Source organism: Salvelinus alpinus, chromosome 8, assembly GCF_045679555.1.
Source record: "Salvelinus alpinus chromosome 8, SLU_Salpinus.1, whole genome shotgun sequence".
Taxonomy (NCBI): domain Eukaryota; kingdom Metazoa; phylum Chordata; class Actinopteri; order Salmoniformes; family Salmonidae; genus Salvelinus; species Salvelinus alpinus.
This window is the reverse complement of record NC_092093.1, coordinates 57,923,627-57,946,773: the sequence shown is the minus strand read 5'-3', so window position 1 is coordinate 57,946,773 and position 23,147 is coordinate 57,923,627. Positions and strand designations below refer to the sequence as shown.

Sequence of the window (23,147 nt, the reverse complement as noted above, 5' to 3'; positions counted from 1 at the left end):
ACTGTAATGTGCAAAATATGCAAGATAGGTTATTACCATGAGAACTACACCTCAAATCTACATCTTAATTAGCTTCACTTAACAGGTTTACAGTGAATGTCTCCCTTCACACACTGAAAGCCAGCTGTGTATATGAGCACAACCGCACCTCTCGGACTTCCTCTTTGCTCCCATTAGTTACAGGTGACATTTTGATGCACCGAGTCAGGATCTCTCTCTCCACATGCAAAGCAGAGTGTGTCTGCCTGCCAGGGCAGTTTCCTGGCCAAGGCTGATGATCTCACCACGAGAACAGGAAGTCGCTAAGCGGAGAGGACACAGAGACAGTTCATCTGCCCGTATCAGCCCAGATGCTGCTGTACCATGTGTTTACAGGGAGAATGGAGAAGATATGGGGATGTTGCTTTAACGTGTGCCATGTTACTACGTTACAATAACACCGAGCCAGGTCCTGTCGGTCTCGTGACTGAGGAAAGTCGGATGTTTTTCCCCCATATGAGTCATTACTTGCACTGTTGTCGACTCAACCTGCGACTGTCAGGATCACATATATTGCAATGAGGGTACTCCAGAACGTTCTATAACTACTGACAAGCACACAGCCTATACTTTTCTACAATTTGGCCCCAAAACATTGGCTAAGAAAGTTAATTAATTGTGGAGTGCAAAAAAGTGGAGGTACCCAGCCAACTGAAATCCACGATAATAGAGTGAAATTCCCCACTATGAACCAGTTTCAATTCCTGAAAAAAGCAAAAAAACACTTGAGCAAAAAAACTAAATAACTGTAGAGAACCTATGTAGCCTACTTGACAGGCAGCCTATCACAGGGACGGGGAATACTAAAGCAGCCCTGTGGGTCCCCACAGTCAAAACTCACAGGGCCCAACACTGAGCCCTGGGGAGCACCTGGTGACACAAAAACACGTAAACAAAACACTGAAGCCCATTAGGAGCCCTTCCATTTAACCGGCACGTCCTTTACTGAACCTAAGCCTTCATTAGTGATGCGGCGAAGGCAAAAAAAAGAGTCATTAGCAGTTGGGTTAGAAACAGCTAGCCCATGGGCCTGTGGCTAATGACGTCCCTGGCTGCTTTTCGGGCATCCTCCAGTCCCTCCACACCGCTACCAGTGCGATCACCTCAGATTCCCTGGGCACACTCACCCACCCCTGGGTATCAACGCTATCCCTTGTATACCCACCATTGGACCAGAGAGGGAGATTGTGCTAGGATACCGCTGTCTTTAGTGCCACAACACAGGGTCAATCTATGGCGGATGTGACTGTTAGTTGTTAGGGCCACAGTTCTGTCCAGGTGATGGGTGACATCACAGTCACGTAAAGGCCATGTTCAGGGTGGTCTGATACCTGACTTAGAACACAGGGAGGCTGTGGACGTTCAGCTCAAAACAACTGTGTGTGTGTGTGTAGGGAGGGAGGGAGTTCTTCCTGTGTCTTCTGCAACACTGTTGTGTTATGGTAACCACAGACAAATCAAAAGACAAAGTTCTGGTGAGACGACATTCTCAGTCACGTGTAAAGAATAATCAACTCACTCAATGAAGCCCTTTGGGTAGCCTGCCTGTCAGCCACGGTTTGCTGTCACTAAATGCTCCATTAAATGCTCCAGTGTTTCAGTTTGTGCATGTGGCTACATATTCAATAAACCATGAATGTAGAAATATCCACATTGTTATTCATGGTTATCTCTTTTTGAACACAATGGTTCATCAAGTTTATGAAAACAACATCAAACATGAAGTCCCATGAACGATCCCCTTGAATGTATTTCGGCTTAGAAACCAAGTTGGAGAATACAATGAGACAAAGGATTCTTAGATATATTTTCCAATGCACAGCTATGTGTAACGGATGTGAAATGGCTAGCTAGTTAGCGGTGGTGCACGCTAATAGCGTTTCAATCGGTTACGTCACTCGCTTTGAGACCTTGAAGTAGTGGTTCCCCTTGCTCTGCAAGGCTTTTGTGGAGCGATGGGTAACGATGTTTCGTGGGTGACTTGTCTGTGTGCAGAGGGTCCCTGGTTCGCGCCCGGGTCGGGGCGAGGGGACGTACTAAAGTTGAACTGTTACATATGCACCAAGTCATTTTACAGAGCCTGCGTTTCTGGCCCAGGTATAGCTTTACTGTCATACATAAGACTACGATGAGTCATCAACAAAACGAATAGTTCTCGAACACACACACCATCAGACAAGATCGTCAGGGGAGACACAGCGCTGGTCACAACGCCAGTGAGGCGTGATCCTGCGTCTCTCTGCTACGTCCTGCTACACTTCAAAACCTCCCTTCCTGTCAAACACGCACACACATACTGATGCGCACAACCACTTTCTGGTCGAAAAACATAAGCATATCTCAACTGTCTGACTGCCTGCCTGCCTGCCTGCCTGTCTGTCTGTCTGCCTGACTCCCTGCAAGTCTGTCTGCCTGACTGTCTGACTCCCTGACTGACTGCCTGTCTGACTCCCTGACTGACTGCCTATCTGTGCCATGCCATGCTGTAGAGTAGACTAATCTGGTCTAAATCTCTGCTGTTAGGAAATGGTGATGCAGCAAATGAGCCCCAGACAAAGGATTCACAGAAAGAGATCGAGAGAGAGACAGAGAGAGATAGTGAGAGAACAAGTGAGACAAGAGAGTAAGAAAGAAAAAGAAAGAGAAAATCTGGTACTGTTACCAATTCTGCTGTATTATTTTGTCACTGGCTGACAAAGAGAAGAATGGATCTGAACTGGATCTGTGGGTGACTGAATGTATTGAAATCCTAGCCTGACAATAAACACCCCATAGCCCAAAAAAGTTGACAAACATGTCACACGGCATTTCGGGGAACCTTCTTAGAACCAAAACAGATAAATATCGGATTAATCTGCAATTATCAATGGTCTATTTTGGTTTAAGGATGTTTGGGTGGGGAGACAGTTACACAGTAGTATTCAGTGTCCTCAGCAAGCATTACAAAACGTCATTGCTGAGGTCTGTCTGAAGGGCGGGCTTACCCAGACAAGACTGGAGGTCTGCGACTCAAATTATCATTTTTAAATGTTTTATTTTATTTAACTAGGCAAGTCAGTTAAGAACAAATTCTTATTTACAATGACGGCCTAGGAACAGTTAGTTAACTGCCTTGTTCAGGGGCAGAACGACAGATTTTTACCTTGTCAGCTCGGGGATTCGATCCTTTCGGTTACTGTCCCAACGCTCTAACCACTAGGCTCCCTGCTTCCCCATTTAATTTGGATTAAAAAGCCTATCGTTCTTCATCTTGCTATCAATGGCCTACTAACTAAAACATATGACTGATCTCACTTTGTTTACAAATACTATGTATGCTATGTCGGCCAAATGAAGTCATGGAGCCAGACTACTCCATACTGTAGTGTATGGTGTTAATCTCATCCACCATTCAACCCTGTCCCCTGCACTCTGGAGGGTTCGTCCACCATTCAACCCTGTCCCTACACTCTGGAGGGTTCGTCCACCATTCAACCCTGTCCCCTACACTCTGGAGGGTTCGTCCACCACTCAACCCTGTCCCCTACACTCTGGCGGGTTCGTCCACCACTCAACCCTGTCCCCTGCACTCTGGAGGGTTCGTCCACCACTCAACCCTGTCCCCTACACTCTGGCGGGTTCGTCCACCACTCAACCCTGTCCCCTACACTCTGGAGGGTTTCGTCCACCACTCAACCCTGTCCCCTACACTCTGGCGGGTTCGTCCACCACTCAACCCTGTCCCCTACACTCTGGAGGGTTCGTCCACCACTCAACCCTGTCCCCTACACTCTGGAGGGTTCGTCCACCACTCAACCCTGTCCCCTACACTCTGGCGGGTTCGTCCACCACTCAACCCCGTCCCCTGCACTCTGGAGGGTTTGTCCACTATTCAACCCCGTCCCCTACACTCTGGAGGGTTCGTCCACCACTCAACCCCGTCCCCTACACTCTGGAGGGTTCGTCCACCACTCAACCCCGTCCCCTACACTCTGGAGGGTTCGTCCACCATTCAACCCCGTCCCCTACACTCTGGCGGGTTCGTCCACCATTCAACCCTGTCCCCTACACTCTGGAGGATTCGTCCACCACTCAACCCTGTCCCCTACACTCTGGAGGATTCGTCCACCACTCAACCCTGTCCCCTACACTCTGGAGGGTTCGTCCACCACTCATCCCTGTCCCCTACACTCTGGAGGGTTCGTCCACCACTCAACCCTGTCCCCTACACTCTGGAGGGTTCGTCCACCACTCAACCCCGTCCCCTACACTCTGGAGGATTCGTCCACCACTCAACCCTGTCCCCTGCACTCTGGAGGATTCGTCCAGCCGTCAAGCTGAAAAAGACTTTTAAGCGCCAATGGCTCTCTCCTCTTCCAATGGCTTAACAAAGGAGGCCTACTATGATCAAACTGTGTGTGTGTGTGTGTGTGTGTATATAAAGAAGCAGAAGACACTCCTCAGGGCTCAGTTTCAGGGAGGCTCATGACACAGTGTGAATAAATGCAGTATGCAGTTTACTGCCTCTAACGGAAGGGCCCATGAAAGAGAGCAACCGGGACGTTGTGCACATAGCTTACGGTTCCTTAACCGTTTCATACCTATGGCCTTATACCGCGCTCTCACCGTATTGGTCAAACCTTATTAATCCAATGTACTGACATTTCTGTAGTTGTCTCAGATAAATGTCTTCATTGGTAGCTGCCGTAATTTACATGAGATATTAACAGGAGTGTGTGTTTTATATAATTGATTGTTACAGCTTAATACCTGCATCAATAGTTTACATAGAATAGATAGACACAAGTAGATTAAATGTTTGAAGGAATAGTTGTGATGTTGCATATTGAAGTGGCAAACGTCAGCTTTGGGCAGATGAAAAAAGGCCTAGTAAACTGAACACATGAGAATGTACTGGAGCCAAGTGGCAGGCCCCAAAACAATCTAAGATTATTCTAGTCTAGCCGCTACTGGCACCATGACAAGAAATCCTGGAATGGATGAAAAAAATTAAAAAGTATGCTCTTCAATTATGTAACCGCAATCAACTGCTGATGCATTGTTTTAAAGCACAGTGTTTTAAGACCAAGGGTATGTCATCTACTGCCAATATAAGCATTGAGCCAGGGCAGCAGCAACACAAGCCATATATTTTGCCATATTTATTTTAGCGTAAATAATGGCCAAGCAATCTCTGAAAAACGAGATAGACATAAAGACACATTCACTCTGTTTTATCACGCTGCATGATAAACTGGTTGTGATTATCAATTACCAACGAGTGCAGGTGGGTAGTGATTAAAGCATATGGTATGAAACTCTGCTTGTTATTGTTTTAATAATCTGAAGGGAACCATTTTGAAAGGGTGTGTGTGTGTGTGTGTCTCTCACGCGCTCTCTCTCTCGTGGGCATGGTGCATGAAGTTGAGGGCATAATTTCATTAATTCAAGTGAAATTCAACAAAACGTGAGGTTAAACAAACCCATTTGCGAAACAACTTAAACACTGGACAAGTGCTCTTCTTAGAAATTCCCTTTTTTTTGCAACATTAACAAGTTACACATGCAGGCGGCAATTGGATAATACGAATCTACATTTGCCTACAGGTAGCATAGCATGGCAGCAAAAGCATCACATCAACTGTCAAATCATCAGCGGAGGCCAAGGCTAAAAGTTATTCTTTGTCATTTTTTCTATACGGTTTGTGGGGAAGTTACATTTTGAAATCTCTGCTGTGGTAGACAAAGGGTGTTTTGAGTCCCGGCAGAAACAAGGCCTTACATGTGACATAGGAGGCCCTACATGAAACACGGACCTGCTTTAGAGGAAAATATTCATTTGTTGAATGTTTGTTTGAATGCTGTGAGGGCCTCTCTTTGTCCACATGTCTGAGCCACTAGCCAGCTGGTTTACCAACAGAAATCGATGTGCCTTTACATAATAGGCCTAATTAATGAAACCTGTGTTGCAGCCAAAAAATCTACTGTTCCTACTGTCCATCTTTGACTGACTGGTATACAGTATGGATCACCACTGGTATGAATACACAGACAAAAACACAGACGGAGACGGGACAGATACCGCCAACAACTGGGCAAAACCAGAGAGAATAGGACTAATTCAACTAATTAAAGACAGACAAAAAAATATGTAATTCATGAATTTACATCTAATTAGTTTGAACGTTAAAGCAAAAGCACCAGATCTAACTCAAAACAACATTAAGAGAGGATCTTTTCGCACACAACGCAATAAACTTCATGTACCACTACTTCTTAGAGTGGTCCCTTATAAAAAGCTAATTTTTAAAAATTCTGCACCGCGGAAACCGAAGCTCGTACGTCACAGATATCCTCATCTCGGGGTCAAATAAAGTTTTGAAAGTCCCATATTTCATGCTTGTGGTCCACTCACAAATCAGTGTTTCCTGCAATCCACTGTCAACATCACAACAACCTTCATCAGCGCTTGCAGAGTACACAGTTAAAAGCATTAGATAACAGAGTATCAACAAACCCTGGAGCAGACCCTTATTCTCATCGTCGTTTCATGTCGTCTGCAGCGTCACTGACCCAACACAGGGAATCTGAGACACTAAAAGAATCGACTGTTTGGAATCTTTCGTAACACCTCGGCACAAACAGACCAACGCTTTGTCTGCCTTGCCTTGACCCACTGCACTCAGAAAAGGCATCAAACAATTCCTTTTGAGGGAGAAGGGACAGCTTTGATTTAAATTGCTAACGATGCGCTCCCCCAAACTCCGCCCTCGCCCCCAAAAATAAAATTAGGTTACTAAAAGCTTTTTTTAGCAAGCCGACTCATCATGTAACAGTTGATTAGTATTTATCTAGTCCAACAGATGTGTCCAGATTGCGCACTGGGCCAGCTTACCCTTATTCACTGTCTGAAAAAACAAGGTTCCTGATTGGAGCAAAGTTTTGGACCTATATCCGATTTTGTGGACATTCCAAGGGGAGAGAAAAAATAACAAATACCAACAGCCAATAGGAACTCTTACAGGGTATATACTGTGTAGATACACTATAAATACACAAAAGTATGTGGACACCCCTTCAAATTAGTGGTTTCGGCTATTTCTGCCACACCCGTTGCTGACAGGTGTATAACATCGAGCACACAGCCATGCAATCTCCGTAGACAAACATTGGCAATTCAATGGCCTTACTGAAGAGCTCAGTGACTTTCAATGTGTCACAGTCATAGGATGCCATTTTTCCAAGTCATTTTGTCAAATTTCTGCTCCTCTAGAGCTGTCCCGGTCAACTGTAAGTGCTGTTACTGTGAAGTGGAAATGTCTAGGAGCAACAACGGCTCAGACGCGAAGTGGTAGGCCACACAAGCTCACAGAACGGGACCACTGATTGCCGAACTGTGGAGCGTAAAAATGGTCTGTCCTCGGTTGTAACACTCACTACCGATTTCCAAACTGCCTCTGGAAGCAACGTCAGCGCAAGACTTTGTCGCAAACTACATGAAATGGATTTCCATGGCAGATGCCAAGTCTCGGCTGGAGTGGTATAAACCTTGCCGCCATAGGACGCTGCAGCAGTGAAACCGCATTCTCTGGAGTGATGAATCACGCTTCACCAACTGGCAGAGGCCAGGAGAACGCTACCTGTCCGAAGCCATAGTGCCAACTGTAAAGTTTGGTGGGAGGAGGAATAATGGTCTCGGTCTGTTTTTCATGGTTTGGGCTACGCCCCTTAGTTCCAGTGAAGGAAAATCTTAACACTATAGCATACGGCAATTCTGTGCTTCCAACTTTGTGGCAACAGTTTGGGGAAGGCCCTTTCCTGTTTCAGCATGACAATGCCCCCATGCACAAAGCGATGGCCATACAGAAATGGTTTGTCAAGATTGCTGTGGAAGAACTTTACTGGCCTTCACAGAGCCCTGATCTCAACCCAATCGAACACCTTTGGGATGAATTGGAATGCCGACTGCGAGCCAGGCCTAATCACCCAACACCAGTGCCGACCTCACTAATGCGCTTGTGGCTGAATGGACGCAAGTCCCCTCAGCAATGTTTCAACATCTAGTGGAAAACCTTCCCAGAAGAGTGGAGCCTGTTACTGCAGCAAAGGGGGGACTAACTCCATATTAATGACCATGATTTTGGAATCAGATCTTTGACGAGCAGGTGTCTACATCATTTTGGTCATGTAGTGTATATTTCCAGGCAGTCAAATATAGCAAAGTATTTGTTTTATTGTGTACTCATAAAATTCTATTCATAGCTGGGAGATATCACTGGAAGCAAACACCAGAAGTAATTACATCTATTTGCCCACGTCAGGCCCTTTCAATCAAATCCAAAGTAAAGAAATCATCTAAGGTAATTCCACCGTGGCTTACTACTGGGTGTTTGCAGAACGTGTTGCAGAGCTCAGGTAATCATACATATTTCACAATTTAATAAAGCATTTACAACTTAAAAAATATACCCTGCCATGGTTCATTCATTTCTAAATTGCCTAATCATATAGCTTATGTTCCAGTAGGTGATGGTTTTGAATGGACTCTTATCCTTCGTATGTAGGATCTGAACATTTCTCAGAACAAACGTAAAATCCCTCAAATGGAGCTAGTGGACACTAGTGAATGTGGCTTTTTTTAGATGACTGCTATTTCAGTATAGGCTTGCAGAACTTTTTTTCATAGTCACCGTATATTTGGCATCAGCATTTAAACAGACTCCACTTTGAGCAACCTGACTACAAATAGACTTAGACAACATTTGTATTTGATTGTCCACTGAATGAGTAAATTCAATCAGAGTTGGATACACTATGAATCTATGAATAGCAAAGACCTGATCAATGCCTCGAGGTTGCTTCTCAGGGCATAACTAACAAGCTGTAAAGATATCTCTCTCTCTACGTATGTATGTATGTATGTATGTATACATGTATGTATGCATGCATGTATGTATGTATAGATCAGTCAGAGTTTGACAGACGGTCGCCCCTTACCTCTGTGTAGTCGAAGTCCGAGAGAGGTGCTATACTTTTGATGTAGTCAATTCTGTACTCGTTCGCTGGGTTACCTATTGGAACTGGGGGTATTAACGTGCTCATCGCCGAAACTACCGTCTACAAAGCAGATAAAAACAAAAACACAGACATCAAGTCGGATACATGGGGAAAAGCCCTTCTATCAGTCAAATGGGATTGCAGGAAATAATCTCAGCGGGTGTGACCATGTACATTATATCATACAATTCTCAGCACCTCATCTTTTTATTTGAGTAGGCTACATACAGCCTACAACTTACCACAATGGCATCCTTCACATTTTTCCGGATGTCCAGGACCTTCTGTTTCTTTTCTCTGGGTGGAGAAACAACATATAGAATTAGGACTGTTAGGCATTAATGAATAATGTAAAAGTGATCGCTGGATTCATTAAAAGGAACCTTTATGCTGTCCTGTAGAAAGAAGAGGATGTCTCACAGACCACTAATGCAAACCATCAGAGGCATAATAGGTTGTTTGGTCATACTTACCATTTGTAAATTAACAGTAATTATGTATTGTGCTAAAATGTTATTTGAAAGTTTACTTTATAATACTATTACAGTAGCCTCCCACTGGGCACAGACAATAATTAAACGTCTATTCCACGTTGGTTCAACGTAATTTTGAAACAAGTTGATTCAGTGGGCTGTTAGCACTACCCCAATATTCAGAGAGATTTGTCCCATTCAGCAACAAAAGTGGATGGACATTAAGCATTGACTATATGTATCTTGGTCCATTTGCTGAAATAATATCAAAGATATTATTACATATATAAATAGGAGGCAGATTTTCAAAAAACGTATTAAATTAGACCTCTACAGCCTATACAGAATACTATATATAGTACATTGCACAATGTAACCAAATCAAACGATAATGTAACCAAGTCTAGATGGGATATTATAGGCCATAGAAAGGCTTACAGATACATTGTTTCAGCATCGTTGTAAAATACCACTGCACACGTTACTTTTGTATAACCGTTTTTTCAGCCAATTAATTCAGTTTTTAGATGTTTTTGTTGGCTTGCGCATTATAATGTAATAGCAACTAAGACTAACATTTATCTGCCAGTGTTTTGGCACACAGAATCTAGACCACATAATATGACGTCTTTATCTCTGTGACAGCTATTAGAAATCAGTTGGACATAGCAGGCTGGTCGCCATGCTGTTGTTAAAACCATTGGGCCCGATGACTCCCGATGGACACTGCAGTGCTACAGCGCAAAGAAACGTCTACCCAACACTCGGTCATTTCCTTCTCTTGCATGGAACAAATTGAAATTACCACAAGAAAACATATTCTAATACACAACAGTATCCACATAGAATAGGAATACGTCAACATTTGGCACGTAAATGCGGTCAAATATATGAAATAACGTGTACTTACTCTGCGTTAAAGCCATTGACGTGCAGAATCCGCATCTGCTTGACAATCGTGCTTTTCCCAGACTCTCCAGCCCCTTCGACATAAAACACAGATCTAACATAAGGACCTGGAGCTATCACTAAAATATTAAAATATACTTGGGTGCCGCATATGCTGGTGTTTAAAATCCATGAGAATTAGGCTACAATCCATCTGAAGATTCAGTCAGCGCTTGCGAGACCTGTCAACGTATGTGGGCTGGGGTGCGAATCTCTGAAAACATACATGATACATATCATTTATCAAATCCACCTTCTGGACCTTACCCAATAAAAGCAGTCGATGTGTGGCTTTATATGCTTGTCTTTCCTTTTGTAATTGTTTCTCAATTTTTTTATTCGCTTCTCTTTGTGCCTTTTCATCGATGCGTTGATCTTCAGTCTTGCTGTTGCCCAAACAACCCATCTTCCGCTGACCTCTTCTCGTAAACAGAAAGTATAAAATAACAGCTAATGTAAATCCTTCTTTCAATATAAAATGAGAACAAATGGGGCGATAAATCCGTGCGCCACTTCTCCGTCGTTCAGAGAAAAACCTTCCCGTTACAATTTCGTTTTAACCCCTTGTCAAACCCAATCCAGTAGATTCAGTCGATTCTAATAAATACGTGCATCATAAATAGAACAAAAAGATACATTAATTTCATAAATATGCAAAGAGTGGAGCGGGGCTGAATCTGGAAGCCAGCCAACTGCTCCTCTCTCTCGCTCCTGCTTCCCACTCTCTATTTTTCCTTTCTAAAATGCTGTTTGTGTTTCTGTCTTTTTAACTCAGCACTGCCTCTCTCTGTAGCACCAGGAAGTCACACAGAACCGAAAAAGAAACACCTCAAAGCGCGCGCCACCATACCACTGTTTGAATATCCAGTTGAACAAAAAAAATGTTTTATCGACCAACTTATCTTGATTTTTACCGGTAGAACAAACAAAAAGTACAGCCTACGTTAATCTAGTAAATGTGCGTCAAAAGCTTTCGCTTCAGAAGGATGGGGGCCCCAGGGAAAGTTAAGACTACCCGTTGATATGGTTTCTATATTTGCCTTCCTCTCTCTGTGATAGAGGGGCATTGGCTTCACTTTAGTTCTTTAATGGGCGGGTCTATATATTATGTTAATGATATAATGTATTTACATATAGCCTACATATTTACACTATTAAAAACATTGGCTACAATAACATGAGAATAATTCAAAGCCTTGTTGAATGTATTGGAAGCTCTCTAATGGCCCGCCGGATAGCCTAATGAATGTTCAGCATTAAAAAAAGGTAATTGATATAGTTAAATATAGTTTACAAAAACGTGTTTATATTTGTGTTATTATTGAATAGGCTACCTAGAATAGAAGATGCACCAGACAGACACTTGATGGCGTTTTCCACAAATAGTTTCCTTTATACACTTCACGCGGGTAAATCATTTCACTGGCGCCCGCAAACACCGGTAAATGGAGCTAAACTAGAGCGCGCGACCAAACAGGTCTATACACTATATAGGATCCCTACCCTATTGCAGTCGTAATTTCAAATGGTTAAGTTAACTCACGTGGAAAACTGATTGGATTTGCAAAAAGTCAACAACATAAGGTTATTTCGTCTCTTTTTTTACCCAACTTTTAACCTAAATCCAATGGCATGGCGCATTTTTTTTGTTGATTTCACTTTAAATTCAAGTTAGTTGACAACTCAACCAAATGTCAATCACAACTATACCTTGACATCTATGCCCAGTGGAAAGGGTTATGGAAAGGGTATGGGTAGGGGTTAAGGTTAGCGTTTAGGGTAGGGACGTCCCAAGGATCCCGGATATCACTAAGCCGCACACCAGACGCATAACCACACAAACCATATTGAAATTACGAGACCAAATGATAACACAGTTACAAAATCTGAACAAATAAGAAAAAATGTATAGTTGGCTGCTATTCAAAGTTCTCTGAAGTATTAACTTGACATAGGCCTACTACTGTATATGACCTTCAATCTGTAGCAAAACAAAATGTCAAACTATAATAATAGTAGAGAATGTAAAGGTTGACTATAACAGAAAAGTACCTCAACCTTTGAGGGACAAAAAAGACATAATGCAAATGTAATGAAATATATGCAAACAAGTTGGAGTTTACATATCAGTGTCTATATCCTAGCAGATATCCATGTAGTGAGTGAGAGCCCAAGACAACCTCCCAAATTGTATGGGATGGAGGAGCTTTCTGGGTCATATCAATGTCTATGTCCTAGCAGATGTCCATGTAGTGAGTGAGAGCCCAAGACAACCTCCCAAATTGTATGGGATGGAGGAGCTTTCTGGGTCATTTTAAGGGGTAGGTTGGATGAATAGACAAATGTTCTGACAACCAATAAAAGCCATCCTCAAAGGAAAGCATTGTTGGGGAAATGAATCACTAATGAAGTCCTTTCAAACCCGATTAAAATGTAGTGAACTAATTGAAAGACAACTGGTACACTGATTAAAGTAGTACTTTGTGATCTGAAGTAAGTGGGGTAGATGTGTTTGACTGTTTCAGTGGCAAACTAGACTCAGAAGGACTAGAATGAATTACATTGATTGAACGATTGATTGATTTCCAAAACGTCAAAAACAGAATTCAGACCTCATATCAAAACATGGATTATACCAAAAGTAGTGTGAGGAAAACTGTCAACCGTGAGACCAGATGACTACCTGTGTCACTGGCGAGAACATTACAGCCTCCAGAACAATTGAAAGATTCTCCAGTACCAAAAAAAAAAAAATTATGAAAACAAGATGCAAATGTTGACCAGTGTGGTTCCTCTGGATGCAAATTTAGCCCGCTGAGCTTCCTAACTGTTAATGTGTGTTGGTTGAGTGCACTGTTGAGAGATGTATTCAGAAGTGAGTCATGTACTATATGTCTCCCTACAGTGGCCATGGGGAGTAAAGACAATCTTTGCTGTCACTCATTTTGGTTTTTGTCAACTTTTTCGATACAACTAAGTGAGCTACAGTGCCCAAGTTCTTTTCCTGTTTGGCACAAGGAGTTGAGTAACAAAAACACATTTATTTAATGCCAGTGTCAATGTAAATCAGCACATTGCATGTTGTCTTACATTGCCTTTTGTCTCCCTCTTGTGGTTTGCATGAATACTACACTTCAATGTGTGTGTGCATGCATGATGACAATATGCATTTACAACAAGGGAATGGTCAAGAAAAACAGGTGTTCTTTACGAGAGAGCCATGACTGTATGACTTTCCCCCCTCCTCCTTGTTCCCTGGATAAAAATGTATTGGGTATGAGGATAATATATGTTCAGGTCATAGGCTACCTTAGACTAGAAAACAGGTTTCCAGTCTATCTTTAGTCAGGTGCATTCTTTCTGTTTCCAGTGAGTACACAGATATGGTTAGAGATTAAGAAGATATCTGGAATGCTAACTAGCTTTCTAAAAGTTAACCATATGAGATTCCCAACAGGCCCTGTACAGGGCCATATTCTTTAGGCACCAAATGGAAGAAAACGGCTTGACACAGGGAGGGACTACCTGGACTTAACCAAAATTTGCGTTACTGATTGGACTTCTTTTTCCAAAACACTTCACTACGGTGTGCCCTACTGAACTCGACCCAGGAGATCTACAGGTTACTATTGATCAGGTAAACTTGCAAATTGCAAAAGCAAGTTGAGGGTGCATCTACGAGAAGAGCAGTCTGTCAGCAGGCTAAAAACAGGGCGGTCTGTCAGTAGGCTAAAAACAGGGTGGTCTGTCAGTAGGCTAAGAACAGGGCGGTCTGTCAGTAGGCTAAGAACAGGGCGGTCTGTCAGCAGGCTAAGAACAGGGCGGTCTGTCAGCAGGCTAAAAACAGGGCGGTCTGTCAGCAGGCTAAAAACAGGGCGGTCTGTCAGCAGGCTAAAAACAGGGCGGTCTGTCAGCAGGCTAAGAACAGGGCGGTCTGTCAGCAGGCTAAAAACAGTGCGGTCTGTCAGCAGGCTAAAAACAGGGCGGTCTGTCAGCAGGCTAAGAACAGGGCGGTCTGTCAGCAGGCTAAAAACAGTGCGGTCTGTCAGCAGGCTAAAAACAGGGCGGTCTGTCAGCAGGCTAAAAACAGGGCGGTCTGTCAGCAGGCTAAAAACAGGGCGGTCTGTCAGCAGGCTAAAAACAGGGCGGTCTGTCAGCAGGCTAAGAACAGGGCGGTCTGTCAGCAGGCTAAAAACAGGGCGGTCTGTCAGCAGGCTAAGAACAGGGCGGTCTGTCAGCAGGCTAAAAACAGGGCGGTCTGTCAGCAGGCTAAGAACAGGGCGGTCTGTCAGCAGGCTAAAAACAGGGCGGTCTGTCAGCAGGCTAAGAACAGTGCGGTCTGTCAGCAGGCTAAAAACAGTGCGGTCTGTCAGCAGGCTAAAAACAGTGCGGTCTGTCAGCAGGCTAAAAACAGGGCGGTCTGTCAGCAGGCTAAGAACAGGGCGGTCTGTCAGCAGGCTAAAAACAGGGCGGTCTGTCAGCAGGCTAAGAACAGGGCGGTCTGTCAGTAGGCTAAAAACAGGGCGGTCTGTCAGTAGGCTAAAAACAGGGCGGTCTGTCAGTAGGCTAAAAACAGTGCGGTCTGTCAGTAGGCTAAAAACAGGGCGGTCTGTCAGCAGGCTAAGAACAGTGCGGTCTGTCAGTAGGCTAAAAACAATGCGGTCGGTCAGCAGGCTAAAAACAGTGCGGTCTGTCAGTAGGCTAGTGGCCAAAATGAGTGCGTTTGGGATATTACTGTCCTTTGTCACACATTCCTGGTGTGTGATCTTTCGTTTTGTTTTTGTTCGAGATGAACTTTCAAATCCCGCTGGACAGCCCCAGGCTAGTATCCGCAGGACGGTGGGGCCCAATTTAGAAAGCGAGAGTAAAAATATGGCCAGAAAACAGGACGCACATTTTCTCCCCAGATAACGGTAGGTGTAAGAGAGGTCTGATGAGGTCATCAACACCACTGTCTGTCTGGCCAGAGTTGGACACAGGACTGAGCAAGTGAAACCATTCCCAGGAATGACATATCTTTACAAATGGCACACCATAATTAAGTCACCTTAACTTGAACCCTTTGTAGAAAGAGCTACATGTCGTGGTAATTATGTTATAGATGTCATAAATATATCTGGATGCTGGACTGGTATCAGCTTTTAAACAGTTGGAAATAAACCAAGGTTTAACGATAGCCAACTTGCTTACCTCAAGACATTTTATCTGATGAGTCAGTTGACATAAACACAAAAATGCCCCCCCCCCCCAAAATGAAATCTGTTACATTACTATTATAAAAGCAATATGTAACCTTCGTAACTTATGTCTCCAGTTAAGTGTAACCAACAGACGTTTGGCTGCTGACTTTGGCACTCTATATAGTGAATCATATTCTCCGGTTTTGAGGAAACTCCCAGGTCAGATCTACTGGTCTAGTGACTGAGGGAGAAAACTGATTAGGGACGTTGCCGTCAAGGAACATTAAAGGATGTTAGAAGAGATCAGTAGTTAGGAGGAGGTTTTTGTCCCAATAACCTGACCAGTGTCTGCTGACCAAAATGTAAATAGAATGATAGTCCTATTTTTCCTATTACCAAACAGAGAAATGCCACCAAGGCTTGAACAATATACAAAAAAAAAATGGAACTAAATTTTCCCGGATTGACTGACCTTCATGTCTTAAAATAATGATGGACTGTTCTGTTTCTCTTTGCTTACTTGAGCTGTTCTTGCCATAATATGGACCTGGTCTTTTGCCAAATAAGGTAGGGTTGGTATACAGAAGATAGCCCTATCACAACACAACTGATTGGCTCAAACACATTAAGAAGGAAATACCAAAAATGTACTTTTAACAAGGCACACCTGTTAATTGAAATGCATTCCAGGTGACTACCTCATGAAGCTGGTTGAGAGAATGCCAAGAGTGTGCAAAGCTATCATCACTGGCCACTTTTAAGAATCTCAAATATAAAATATATAACACTTTTTTGGTTAATACATGATTCCATATGTGTTACTTTATAGTTTTATGTATTCACTATTATTCTACAATGTAGAAAATAGTACAAATAAAGAGAACCCCTTGAATGAGTAGGTGTATCCAAACTTTTGACTGGTACTTTAGATAAAACCTTTTGGGGACATGTTTGGCCTTTTCACACAGCATGTTCTTACCTCAGAATGATCCTTAATTAATATTACACTTAGGTGAAAACGGGAAGAACGGAACTGATTGGCTACCCTAACCCTGAAGATATCATGTTTTTAGGAGCTCTCAATTGTGGATTTCTTACTCACTTAGAAGGTTAAATGCAACGTATATGACTTTAGTGTTACATTTTCAAAAGATGGCCGCTATATCCATTCAGGTGAATCGTAGCTACTTGAGGGCGTAGGATATTTTCCCACTGACCTCAGAACATTTGCATATTTGGATAGAACCTGAACCTGCTTGAGAGCATCTCTGTTCCATTTCTTGAAATTCCGTAACCCAGATTCTATCTGAATATGGGCTAAAAATAGCCTCCTGGAGTGTCTCTCTCGCTCTGAGCCTCTCACTGCTGCTCTGATATGGAATGATAACAGAGCCAACCTGCCACTTAGCATGCAGAAAACACACAAACAAACTAACACTGTACACATATGTGCACAATTCCATTTGCTGCCTCACAAACTTGCTCCACCACACTCACAGGTAAACACACACATGTATGTACACACACACCACTTGAACTCAAACTCCCATCTTCATAACTAAGGGATATGTGCTGTATGAATAAGCAATGAACATATGGTACTCTAAGGTAAAGCCTTCCCCTCTATCTCTTATCATTGACCATCCCAGAAATTAAACATCCCAATACCTGAAAACGTGGCTGCCATAATCAGGCCACGAGACAGAGAAAGCAAGATGGTGAAGGGTTTATGGGACGGACCGGCAGCAAAAATAGCACAGACTTTGGACTATTCCCACTTGCTTCTATATATGGCAACTTGACACAAGGATGGACCTCACTCTCAATAAACAGGATATCATAAGATGGGATGAGACGTGCATACAGTAGAATTAGGAGTTGTTGGTCAAGGAGAGAATAGAACTAATCCTAATCATCTCAGCCCTTATTTGGTTATAGACAGACCAACATGCCAGCAGTAAAGTACGCTAGCAGTAGCAAAGTATAGTATTCATATTTGTAGAACTGTGATACTACTTGCCAGGGCAAGTGTATACTGTGAAGGGAAGTACCTAAATACACAATCATAGAGTTCTAGCAGGGTAGTAGAATCTGGACACACCTGTGTGTGTGTGTGTGTGTGTGTGTGTGTGTGTGTGTGTGTGTGTGTGTGTGTGTGTGTGTGTGTGTGTCCAAAATTCTGTCTGTTTTCCCAGAGGCTGCTTTGGAGGCCTTGGTCCCCCACCTGAAAGTACATGTGGGGGTTGAAAATAGGCTCAGATGCACATAGGGTAGCCCAGAGATTGGATAGCAGCAAACTACCAACAGGTCACGTACCATTTTCACACTTTTATGCCGACACAAACCATACAGTGATGTTTCCTTTTCACATTGTCCAGTTCCAGCAACTATGGCGAATACATAACCAGGCCTGCACAGTCCAGCTTGGTTTGGCTCAGCTCAGCTTGGTAGTGTGGAAAGTTGTGTAGCAGATAAGTGTTGGGCATATGATGCCTGCCTGTGCTCCCAATGATGATCAGCCTCCATCAAGAATGCTGAAATACTTCAGGATGATTGAAGGTTACGCAAGAAGATGCTGATTGTCTTTTATGTAATCATTCAAAGAAATTGCCATTGGTAGGCCTAAAACTTCGATTGCCTTTTAATAAAACTAAACTACCATGGCAAACTGACTGACATTCTAAATAGGATGCCTCAGTGTGACTGTGAATAACACACACACTTGATTAGAATCAGTGCTGATGCTGTTCTGAGTCTGACACGGTCAAAACATTACCTGACTGTTAGCTCTGATCACCTCCGACCTACCTAAACGTTAAATTCCTTAGACGAACACACACCCTGATACCTCCGGTTGCTAGGCGCCAGTCATATAACCCTAAGTGAAGTTGTCACCTTCCTTCGACTTCCCTTCCAAATAAAAAGCAGAGGAATGGTGTCAAATCTAGTGTGCTTGTCGTTTCAGCAGTAAACTGCTACAGCTTACACTGTATAATAACATGAACTATCATGTGATAGTTGTGAGTGTTATGGTCAGCAAGTATTTTCTTATTTTTACTGCACGCTGTCAATAAAAGGATAATTCTGTCATTGGACAAACAAATTACTTTTTGATTCAAAAACAGCAAATACAGATTGCTACCCTCATTTGAAATCTAGACTCCATCTGAGGTTATAAGGGGAACTGACTGACTGTTGTTCCATGACAGTTGCTGGTCCCATTCACTGGGCCTACTACCACTGTTAGTTAAGCAGTATTTGATGTGTGCCTCTTGGTCTTTGATAAACTAGATTTTGGAATGCTGCGATCGACCACTGACGGTTACACATATTCTGGTCCCAGATCTGTTAGTGCAGTCTTGCCAACTCCTATATGATCATTGTCACGTTAAGGCAAGACTTCACAAACAGATCTGGGACCAGGCTAGGTTACACAAGGGGCTGTCCTTGTGACATTGTTAGAAAGCACTGATTCCATGCTTGATTTGGAATGCATGGGACTGGATGAAAGTATCTGTGTGGATGCATGTGGTAGGCTACAGTAGTCTTGTGTTCTTCTTTGGTTTTAAATTAAGTTTGAAATACTTTAAAAGTGGCACGCATGTTGTCATGTAGGGCTGGGAGATATATTTCATTAATTTGAATGTATGTTTAAGAGCGATGTTCCAAATGCCTGTATCGCAAGAATCAAAGTTGTTATTTTTGCAATTCTACAAACAATTATCATATTTTTGGGAGTGGCGGCAACGATTTAGCAGCAGTGGCCCGTCGCTGCTAAATGAATATAGGGGAAACACTGAGCCTCATATTTCAAAATAATTATTATTATTTTACTAGGCAAGTAATTTAAGAACAAATTCTTATTTACAAAGAGCCTACCGGGGAACAGTGGGATAACTGCCTTGTTCAGGGGCAACAGGTAGTCTAGTGGTTAGAGCATTGGGCCAGTAACCAAAAGGTTGCTAGATTGAATCCCCGAGCTGACCAGGTAAAATCTGTCATTCTGCCCCTGAACAAGGCAGTTAACCCACTGTTCCTAGGCTGTCATTGTAAATAAGAATTTGTTCTTAACTGACTTGCCTAGTTAAATACATGTATTTTTTAAAGACAGATTTTTTACCTTGTCAGCTTGGGGATTCAATCCAGCAACTTTTCAGTTACTGGCCCAATGCTCTAACCACTAGGCTAAGCCATATTACATGGTCAATATAAGGCAATGCCACAACTTCAGGGTATAATTATGATCTTTATGGGCTTTAGTGACTGAAAATATTATTTGAAGTTGCTGGGTGAAGTGTCTCTTTATTTTCTGTTGCCTCTTGTACAGCATTGGTGCACTGATAACGATGAGCCCTTTGCATTATGTAGGCCTGTTACATTTAACTCCAAGTACATCACTGGTAGGCTACATATTTTGAATATAACAGACTCATTAATTGGTAGAGGAGAACTAGTGACCATAAGCCTGGTGACCATCAAGACACCACGTGTTAGAGGTAGCCGTGCATTAATTGCCCGAGACGTTTACCATATCTTGATTGCGCGCGAATTGTGCACAGGGTTGAGAGGTTATCGAACTGGATATGCGGATATGATAGAAGTGGAATAGAAGCTACTCACACGTCTATTCTGTTCCATTTGATAGAGCTAATATAGCCAAATCATATATCTCATTGATTTGACTTTGTGGCACGTTGATTGCAGAAGGATAACATACCTCATAAGCCTACCCTACAGCCTCCCGTTCGCACCTGACCTAAGTCAGGACATCCGAAATTAAATACGGGAAACGTTATTTCAGGGCTGAAATGTGATACACAAGAGCACTTGGCTGGTCAATTTATTGGCCCCAACCTTACCATCTCCCACCTACCAAGTAAAAGCAGACGATGAGTCTGCTCGTATTCCCGTTGTTGCTCCTTCAGAGTTAGATCGATATGTTTACTGACTTTCTTCGCCTGTTTTTTGATCTCCTCCGATAACTTTTTGTCCTTGTTTTTCTGTTTGCTGAGCGTTTTCTGCAGCAATTGCTGTCGCTGGCTGCGGTCTGCTCCCCCACCGCCCCCATTCTGTATGGGCACGCCGTCAGTCGTGTCCCATCGACGGGCATCTCCCGCAAATGGTTTGCCTTTGCCAGGGCCCCTGCGGTGACACAAACAACGACGGCACCGTGACATGTCATTATATGCCTCTGTATCCTCGTGATCAAGGTCCTTGGAGCGTAACGGTACAGAGGTGTCCGCCGGCTGCTCGGTATCACCGGGTTCGTCAAGACTAGGACGCAGGCTATAGCACAGTCCCATTGTCGTGTTTGTTCCTTAGTAAAAATGTAAACGAATAATTCAGATTAAAATTTAAAAAATCCTCAAGAGATGATACCTGTCCTCATTGCGGTATTTCCCCTGTCCTGGGATGTGTGTGAAATTCCAACTGGAGATGTTATCTAATCACGATTCTGGACAATTTTGCATTTTGTCCCGTCTGTTAATGACAGTCAGCCCGTAATTAGATTCGCTGAGCTATAATAAGAACTAGAGACAGCCTCCAAGATGGCCGACCATTGTTTTCAAGTACTCTACTCATGGTCGCATTCGTGGGGGCTGACATCTTGCTAGTTCCTGTTTCAGGAGCCAATTAGTACATGCGCACTGGAGCCAAGCCAAGCTAGAACCCAACGCCTGCAGGAGCAGGGACTGCATTACAGCAGCGCTAGAGCCGGGTAGTGGATCCAGTGGTGTAATGCCATCATTTCCTCAATCAAAGTTTGTACCGACAGATGTAGCCTATTGAACAGCATGTCGTTATAGAACAGGGTTCTCCAACCCTGTTCCCGGAGAGCTACCCGACTCAGCACGTGACGTCCATGGACATCGAATTACGGGCGTTACCGGATCCGTCCGTTGTGGCCGCTATTTCCCAAATTGGGCTATGTTTAGTTCATCCGCTAGCTTGCTGTGCTCATTGAAAACACGAGATCCATGAAATAATAATTTATTGCATTGCCTATATTGATTATGGTGGCATAATGGAAATATCCACAGTAAAATAATATTTATCTTGTTAAATTGTCAGATGTTCTGACAGGCAAAATATGACTGAAAACAGCCTGTAATCTCATGAGTGCACAATTTAACAACTGAATTTATAACAATTTGAATTGGATATTTTAAACGCCATTTCTTCTTTGACAACGTTACTGCACAAGTGCTAGGGGGACACGCGACTGTGAGCCATTTGCACCGTTTACTCCTCACGACCACACAGTTGCCATACAGCACAGCGACAACTTAAAAAAAAAAAAACTGAGGACAAGGAGTGTGGGGACTGTAAATACACATTTTTGTCAGAATAATTTTCTAAACATTTTGTAGTCTAATCAGGTCGCAAACTATTGTTTTCTCTAGACTTCTCTCTAGAATGCAGATGCTAACTAGCTAGCTAGCTAACGTTACAACACAGACAGAAGTGGATAGCTAAATATCTAGACTAGATACAAGGCGGGAAAACATAGTTAGCAAATCAGCTAGCTATCTAACGTGCTGTATGGGTTAACTAACTTTCTAAATAGCTAGATATCATAGTTTGTGAGGCGCATTAATAAGCCACTAAGAAGGGAGATGAGGACAATGAGTTGGCCAAATGTATTTACCTAGATAGCTACAGTTGAAATCGGAAGTTTACATACACTTTAGCCAAATACATTTAAACTCAGATTTTCACAATTCCTGACATTTAATCCTAGTAAAAATTCCCTGTTTTAGGTCAGTTAGGATCACCACTTTATTTTAAGAATGTGAAATATCAGAATAATAGTAGAGTGATTTATTTAGGCTTTTATTTCTTTCATCACATTCCCAGTGGGTCAGAAGTTCACATACATTCAATTAGTATTTGGTAGCATTGCCTTTAAATTGTTTAACTTGGGTCAAACGTTTCGGGTAGCCTTCCACAAGCTTCCCACAATAAGTTGGATGAATTTTGGTCCATCCCTCCTGACAGAGCTGGTGTAACTGAGTCAGGTTTGTAGGCCTCCTTGCTCGCACACGCTTTTTCAGTTCTGCCTACAAATCTTCTATAGGGTTGAGGTCAGGGCTTTGATGGCCACTCCAATACTTTGACTTTGTTGTCCTTAAGCCATTTTGCCACAACTTTGGAAGTTTGCTTGGGGTCATTGTCCATTTGGAAGACCCATTTGCAACCAAGCCTTAACTTCCTGACTGATGTCTTGAGATGTTGCTTCAATATATCCACATCATTTTCCTACCTCATGATTCCATCTATTTTGTGAAGTGCACCAGTCCCTCCTGCAGCAAGGCATCCCCACAACATGATGCTGCCACCCCCGTGCTTCACGGTTGGGATGGTGTTCTTCAGCTTGCAAGCCTCCCCCTTTTCCCTCCAAACATAACGATGGTCATTATGGCATAACAGTTCTATTTTTGTTTCATCAAACCTGAGGACATTTCTCCAA

The 23,147-nt window shown here is 43.0% G+C and overlaps 1 protein-coding gene across 3 annotated transcripts in view; it reads right to left on the bottom strand.

Moving 5' to 3' along the window:
- Positions 1-21,299, bottom strand: part of LOC139583349 (guanine nucleotide-binding protein G(olf) subunit alpha-like) — a 67,501-nt gene extending 46,202 nt beyond the window's left edge. The window contains exons 1-4 of one of the 3 annotated variants that reach the window (XM_071414318.1): positions 20,550-21,299; positions 10,459-10,531; positions 9,318-9,372; positions 9,016-9,135 (exon numbers count right to left, since the gene is read on the bottom strand). In XM_071414318.1, coding sequence (XP_071270419.1) covers positions 9,016-9,135; positions 9,318-9,372; positions 10,459-10,531; positions 20,550-20,979 — 678 coding nt within the window. In that variant the 5' untranslated portion in view covers positions 20,980-21,299. Of the gene's footprint in view, positions 1-9,015; positions 9,136-9,317; positions 9,373-10,458; positions 10,532-10,763; positions 11,534-20,549 lie in introns of those variants that run through there. The other 2 variants (XM_071414317.1, XM_071414320.1) reach the window with 2 other exon arrangements.
- Between the last annotated feature and the right edge of the window lie 1,848 nt (positions 21,300-23,147).